Raw genomic sequence first — 7247 nt, 5'->3', positions numbered from 1 at the left:
AAAGCACTCGCATCGTGCGCCCCGGCCTCTCCCGGCCGCGCCTACTCCCCTGACCGGGTCGCGATATCTCGTGCGACGCGTGCAGCACCTCGACTACGTATTTCAGCCCGCGCTTAGTCCAACGTCGTAGAGTATAGCGGCGAGAGTAGCGGTATACAGGGCAGCAGAGGGTCACTCTCGAACATTAAAACGTGCTGCAGCGCCCGTTTGTCGCTTCGTGCCTTGCCTTGACCCTGCTCGTCCTGACGGCCGTGTTGGCACCCTCTTCTTGTTGCAGCAGTGGAGCGGCGGCAGGATGGAGGCGGCGGACATCCTGTGCGCGCTGCAGGCCCGCGTCGCACTGCTGCCCGGCTGCAGGGACGCCGAGGAGCGGCCCGTCATCCTGGTGCCCGTCCCCGCCGAGAACGTCCCCTGGACCAAGGAGCGGCTGGACCTCGTGCTGCGCTACTTCGCCTCCACCTTCAGGTCGGTATCACCAGCACTCTGTCGCACGGGTATGACTATCAACAAGCTGGCAGAAGCTTCCGCCCCTCGAAGCCCTGCCCCTTGCTCATCGCCGCGGGCTGACCCCGCACTTGGGCCGCTTCATCAGCCCGAGCTGACTAAAGAAGCTCGACGACGAGCTCAGCCGAGCTGCGCGCTGAGCTGTGCTGGCCGCAGGCTGCCACAGCAGGCCTGCTGACCGGTGTGAAATATCATCCACCGGAAAGCCACACGCCCGCGGCGCCACCCGATCGGCTGCACCTGTAGCGCTACGTGGTTGATTAGCCAAACCCCTAAACAGTTATCCCCCTCGTGGCTCGTCCGAGTCTCAGCAGCTGGCGTGGGAGGATCTTGTCAGCTGATCGGAGCACGGAATCCCTCCCCTCCTCCGCCTGTCAAACAACAGGCGGCCGCCCTCCCCCCTGATCAGCTGTTCTCTACGAGTGTGTGTTTTTGTGTCCTTGTCCGCAGCCCCGAGACGCGGCGCGCGGGGCTGACCGTGGTGGTGGACGCGCGCACGGGGTCCTGGCGGTGCGTGCGCGTTGCCATGCGCCAGGTGGGGGCGTCGCTGGGCCCCGACCTGGCGTCGCTGCTCGTCATCCGGCCCGACGCCTTCTGGGACAAGCAGCGCGTCGACTCGTGCGCGCGCGCGCAGCGGCAGGGAGAGGTAAGTAGTGAGAGGTGTTTTGCCGGGGCGGCGATACCCCGCGCCCCGGGCCGCGGCCGCCTTGAGGCAGGTCGCGGTCCTGCAGGATGGAAACTACTCTGCGCGTCGGGGACTCTCACCTCACGCAAGCCGTCGATGCCGTGTCGGAGGCCCCAGGGCGGCCCATTAGAACAGAGGCTTGATGCTTACTTACTCCGCCCGCGGCCCCGGCCAGCCCGAGCCCGAGTGAGGGGCGTTCTGCGACGTGCAATTTGTTTTTATTTGAGGAAAGGATGCAAAAAGATGTGCGTTTCGAGTGAACCTGTATAATGACGGGGCCCGTTTGCCGTTTTGCAGCCCGTGCTCATACCCCTGGCCCGGCTGCTCAAGTACCTGGCGCCGTCGCAGATCCCGGAGGAGCTCGGCGGGCCCTGGGTGCACAACCACCACCAGTGGATCCAGAATAGAATCGTAAGTGTTTTCCTCTACGCGCGCGCGCGCCAGTGTCCAGGCGGCCCCCTCCGGGCTAACAGTGCGCACTTAGGATGATGGCAAGTCGTCCTGCTCGCCGCGGGCGGCGCGGCCTGAGAGGGGCGTAAAGAGGAAGGGGGGGGGCAGCTCTGCAGTGCTCTGCTTGCAGACCGGCTTGGGGCCGCTATTCGCTTTTGAGCAGCAGCCCGTCGCCGCCAGCCTCTCTTTCAGGGAGGGGAGGGGGGGGGCATCATCAGCAACATGGTCTCTCTCAACGACCAGGCACCGCTATTGAATTGATGACTTTATTGGAAACCTTCACGAAACTCTGCTCCACGTGAGGTGCTCATGTCCTGGATCTTCTGCCCGCAGTACATGGAGACGTTCGCCCGCGAGGCGGAGACGGCCGCCAACGACCTGGACAAGCTGCGGGGACGGCTGGCCGGGCAGCAGGCCATGCTGTCGGGGGAGTCGGCCGCCACCACCAACCCGACCACCATCGGGGCCATCACCATCTCGGCGAGGATCAACCTGGAGCAGCCGCCGGTCACGCTGGAGAACTACCAGCAGACCAAGGAGGCCGGGCGGCAGGTGGTGACGGCGGGCCGCGAGCTGCTGGAGCGGCTGGACAAGGACTACCAGCGGCAGGGCGAGCGCCAGGGCGGCCAGGGCGCCGCGCAGCCCGTGCCGCAGGACGTGGTGGACACGCGCATCCGCATCGAGCGCCTCCTCGAGCTGCTCGCCGCGAAGCAGGCCCTGCTGCACGACGCGTGGCACAGCCTCCAGAGCACGCTGGTCGACGCCAAGGAGCAGGCGTCCCTGGAGGAGCGCGTGTCCCGGGTCACGGACTGGATCCTGGGCCCCGCCGAGACCATGCTGAACGCGCAGCGCGAGGTGGGGCTGGACGTGGCCTCCGCCGAGGAGCTGCGAGAGGCGCACGAGGCCCTGGAGCTGCAGTGTAGGGTGAGTCTGGAGTCTCTGTCACTCCAAGAACAAAAAACACGTTCAAAAACGATCCTGACTTTAAAATTGCAAGCACCGTTGAGTAGATCGGTTCCGAAAACATGATTGCGATTATTGTTACTGTCATTATTCAAAATCAATCGCTCTTTTCTGGCGGTCCGGTCAGCGACGCATTTACTCGAGCACCAGAACCGCCTCCAGGCACGACGGTTTATTGCTTATTGCAACTGGCCAGCCCTGCCGGTCGTGACTCCGCTGACGGCGAGGGCCGGCCGTCGTGCTGGGCCGGACGCCAAGCTGGTCGTCAGGCTCACCCGCCTCGCTCTGTTGCAGGACACGTACGGCCAGTACGCGGAGCTGCTGCACCGGCTGGACTCGCGGCCCGCCGCCGGCCTGCCGCTGCCCGCCGACCTGCGCAGCCAGCGCGACTTCATGGACTTTGCGTGTCGGAGCTTCGCGACCCGCCTGGAGCGGCGTCGCACCGTGCTCATCAGCTCGCTGAGGTTCTACCGGCTCGTGGACGAGGTGAGGCTCTGCGGACATGGAGCACACCGTGATGGTGGCGAGGCGGTCTCGGGTCGCTCAAGTTTGCACGTTTTTGTTGCAGTACCTAGAGACGACGGCCGACATCCTGGAGTCGCTCATGCGCGAGGGTGACGTCGAGGCGCTCGACTCGGCAGACGAGTCCCTCCGGCAGCTGCAGGCGCACCAGGTTGACGTTGGTAAGAATGACGCAGTGGATGATCAAGGGACTTGATATTCAATTCCATTTATCGTACAATTTTGATTTGGTATTTCGCTTTTGATTTGATTGACATTGATTTTTAGTAAGAAAGTTTTAATGACTCCTCCCACATTGAGCGCCACCTTAGCAGGACACGCCTCCGACTGGAGCCGCTCGCGGCCCCTCCCACACTTTGCCGCGCCCGGCCCAGCCAGGCCGCGCCCCAGCAGCGCCCCGCGAGGCGCCGCGGGCCCATCACGATGTTGATCCACCGTCACTTTCCATCTTGTTGCAGACGAGCTGGAGCGGCTCGTGGTGCGCCAGGGGGAGAAGCTCTCGGACCTGCTGTCCATGCCGGTCAAGGACGCGCTGGGCCGCGAGGTGAGCGTGGACTACGGCGGCCACATCGGCCACGTGACGGCGCTGCTGGAGGCGGTGCGCGGCCGCCAGACGCTCTTCTCGGACACGGTCAACATGCGGCGGCTGACGCTGCAGCAGGCGGCGCACGTGCGCGCCTACGAGCAGGACGCGTCGCAGGCCGTGCGCTGGCTGGGCGAGCTGCAGCGCGCGCTGCTGGCGAGCCACGCGCACGTCGGCTGCACCGCGGGGGAGATCCAGGCCCAGAAGGCCGAGCAGCAGTCGCTGCAGGAGACGGCGCGCGCCACGCACCAGTACGGCGTGCAGCTGCTGGCGCTGGCGCGCTCGCTGCGCGTCTCGTGCCGCCTGCCGCTCGGGGCGCACCGCGCCCTCAGCGACCAGCTCACGGCCGCCTGGGAGGCGCTGCACGCCGTCAGCCAGGAGCAGATGACGCGGCTGCGCGTGTCCGCCGTGTTCCACCGCTCCGTGCAGGAGGTACGCGAGGACGCAGATTACTACCACCCCCGAGCTGTCACTCCAGCCCGCAGCCCACATTACGAGCCGTCTTATGTCCGCAGCACTGCAAGCAGCTCCGCGACCTGGCCGCCGCCGTGCCGGGGTTGGCGGCCGCCCTGGCGGCGGAGACCGACCCGTCGCGGCGCCGCGGCCGCCTGCGCAAGTTCCTGGGGTCGCGCGAGCGGCTGCTGCTGGAGGTGGGGCGCATGGTGCGGCTGGGCCGCCTGCTGCGCTCCCGGCTCCGCGAGCCGCTCGTCGACCCCTTCCCCGCGCTCGGCGCCGCCCTCGCCGCGCCCCTCAGCCCGCCGCTGGCCCCGCTGGGCGCCACCTGCGCCGCCCTGGGCACGGGACCCCCGCCGCCGAGCACTCTTCCGGCGGCCAGCAGGTGCGTACGCGACAAGGACCTCGCGGAGGTCAGTGCACGACGCGCAGCTCTCCACCACCGAGCCGTCTCGGTTTAGCAGCAGGCCGCGCTGGCTCTACTCCGCGCATCGGGGGCGCTCACGCCCGAGCAAACGCCCCGCCACGCCAGGCCCGTCTCATTGTATTTTTAGTGAATTGTGGCGCGCAGGCGGGCGTGCATGCGTTGGCAGGGCGCCATCCGGAGGACTACTACTTGTCAGACTGCATGCACCGCCTCTCCACGCGGGTGCGCCCTGCGCCCTCCCTGCTCGCCCTGATGCTTGCCGTGCGCTTGAAATAAAAGACCCGATCCCCCTACTCTCTGGCGAACACCGAGAATGACTTACAAGTACTAAAGTGCACGCACTTGTTTTCACTTTGGGGTGAAGGGGGTCATGGGGAAGGTGATGGGGCCCCGCCAGTAGTGTAACACCGGCCGGTGAGCTCCGCGGGCCCGGCCGGCCCTGCCAAAGCCCCATACATCCTAAAATACACCCTGCCGTGCCGGGTTTGTTGGGTGCTGGGCTGGCATTGCCGACGCCCGCGGCAGATAGGAGGCGCTGCGGGGTCTACGTCACACCCTAGTCCTGGCGGCGGCGGCGTCCTGGCCAGGGCCAGCACCAGATAGCCGTCGGCCGTCGGGTCGGCACTCAATGAGCGCGTTGACGTGGGTGGTTTCCGCCACTCTCCCTTTCTTTACCACGTGTCCTCCACGCCATTCCACTGGACTTCTTTCCTTTTATTTGCCGCCCTAAGGGAAACAGGAAACAGGATCCAAACAATGTGTACACCGATAAGGTCAAAGTTCAACCCTAAAGTTAAAATAAGTTCGTCGACAGGTTTATCGAAATCCTTTATTTTCAAAAGGTCATAAAAAGAAATGAATGAACGGAAATTCAAGACCCGTTGTGGATGTAAAGCCTGGAAATCACTCGCCTGACCGGCCTTGCACTTGCATCTCGCGAGCTGCTGAAGAAGTCCCACAATTAAGAGGCTCCTCTGCACGGACATGCGGATAGTGGTGGAGGATATCGGGAAAATGAGCAGAAATGCCAGCCATCTCCCTCACCTCTCCCCGTAACCCCAATACTCTCGATCGCATGCCACCCCGCCCGGCCGTGGCGCGCGGTGCGCCTGATGCATGTCGTCGAGTGCGGCGACCGCTGCTGCCGGTTTGGCGCCCCCCTCCCCCTTCTCTCTACCTCCCCCTTCAGGTCGCCCCCACCGGCCCGGGCCGCCGTGTCGCCGGCCGGGGCGCGACGCGGCTCTCCCCGCCAGTCCACTCACCGCAGCGCCCCGCGAAGCCCCGCCCGACGCGACGCCGCGACGCACAGCCCTTGGCCAGCCCGGCCGCCAGCGCACGCACGGCACGAGACGCGATCACGACTCCTCCACGAAACCGACTCGGAATCCCGCGAAACTGTCCGCTATTTGCTTCCGTCCGAACGCCGCGACGACCCGCGTGACGAAACACCCGCGCGTGACGAAGGGCGTACACACCGCGGAGCAGTCACGGACCGAGTCTGCGCCAAGGGCTGCGCCGCGCCGGAGACCCTCCTCCTCCCCGCCCACGAGAGGCGCCGCCGCGTCGCCAACATACACCGTCACGCCGAACTAGTTCCGTTCCTGGAGTGGGATTACCGCCGCACGATGGATCCGACGCCAGGCGACGCTCCGGGACAGTCCGAGAAGTAAGTGCGTCGTCGGCGGGGTTGGCATCCCGCGCCCGCACCCCCGCTCTCCCCACGAACCCCTGCGCCCGCCCCTGCCCGCCGCCCCACCGCCGGCCGGTGGCGCCTCCCCCGCAGTGGGACGATGCTGTGTGTATTTCCTGTCCATCAATCTCTCGCGCCCAGTCCACCTCCTCGGCGCCGAGATGTCGCGGCGTCGCCGTGGGGAGGTCCACGCGAAGGCGGAGCGCCCCACGGCCAGGGCCGGCCAGGGCCAAGGTGGCCAAGACGGGCCCCTCTGGGCATTTGGTTTCCTGTCCAGAGAGTTAGGTCATGTGGCTCTTTTTGCAAACTTGCGCTCGGATTGCACTGTTAATTACCTAAGCGGCTTTGAAACGCGGTTCGTTGGAAAAAAATAAGGGGGGGGATCATAAGCCCTCCACCAGAATATACGCGTTTGGGGCGGTCGCCCGTAGGCGCGGGCCTCGTGGTGGCAAGCAGCTATTGCCACCTACACCTTTCAAGTCTGTCGAATTTTTTTGACGAGATGTGGGAACGGTCTGGTTGCTTTGGGTCATGACAACCGCGCGGTCGTAGTGGTGACTCTGCTCAAAGCGGCGGCACAAGGAAACAAAGCAATATTTGCGTTGGCAGTCGGCGTTGGGGTGGGTGCTACCACTGCCGACCTACAGACAGACCGGCTTCCACACAGTTTCCGCACAGCGTCTGAGGTTTTAGTGGCAACTAAAACTGCAGGAACCGTTCATTTTTTTCGGCCTGAAACGTCGGGGATCACCTAGAAGGGACCGTCATTTGCCGTTACGATACTGCCAAGCCAAGTTCAGCCGATAGTAGCTCCTCTAGCGCCTGATAGGTAGGCAAAATCTTGCCAGCTGCGCACGCGTGTGTTGCGGGGTGGCCTACCCGCACTGGAAATGCAAGTGTGTGAATGTCGCTCACCTGCAGATGAGCGACATTCCATTCGTACACTTACGGGGGTAAACGTGTGAATTTT

At 64.7% G+C, this 7247-nt stretch overlaps 1 protein-coding gene across 1 annotated transcript in view; it reads left to right on the top strand.

Moving 5' to 3' along the window:
- The first annotated feature begins 249 nt into the window (after positions 1 to 249).
- LOC113211108 (SEC14 domain and spectrin repeat-containing protein 1) overlaps positions 250 to 7247 on the top strand; it is a 40214-nt gene continuing 33216 nt past the window's right edge. The window contains exons 1-8 of the mRNA XM_052268300.1: positions 250 to 465; positions 955 to 1150; positions 1487 to 1600; positions 1973 to 2563; positions 2897 to 3088; positions 3171 to 3285; positions 3583 to 4139; positions 4223 to 4545. Of these exons, the coding sequence (XP_052124260.1) occupies positions 296 to 465; positions 955 to 1150; positions 1487 to 1600; positions 1973 to 2563; positions 2897 to 3088; positions 3171 to 3285; positions 3583 to 4139; positions 4223 to 4545 (2258 nt within the window). The 5' untranslated portion in view covers positions 250 to 295. The remainder of the gene's footprint in view (positions 466 to 954; positions 1151 to 1486; positions 1601 to 1972; positions 2564 to 2896; positions 3089 to 3170; positions 3286 to 3582; positions 4140 to 4222; positions 4546 to 7247) is intronic.

The sequence above is a fragment of the Frankliniella occidentalis genome, unplaced genomic scaffold (genome assembly GCF_000697945.3).
Source record: "Frankliniella occidentalis isolate FOCC.00 unplaced genomic scaffold, Focc_3.1 Scaffold66, whole genome shotgun sequence".
In the NCBI taxonomy this organism is placed as follows: Eukaryota; Metazoa; Arthropoda; class Insecta; order Thysanoptera; family Thripidae; genus Frankliniella; species Frankliniella occidentalis.
This window is presented reverse-complemented; position numbering and strand designations above follow the sequence as displayed.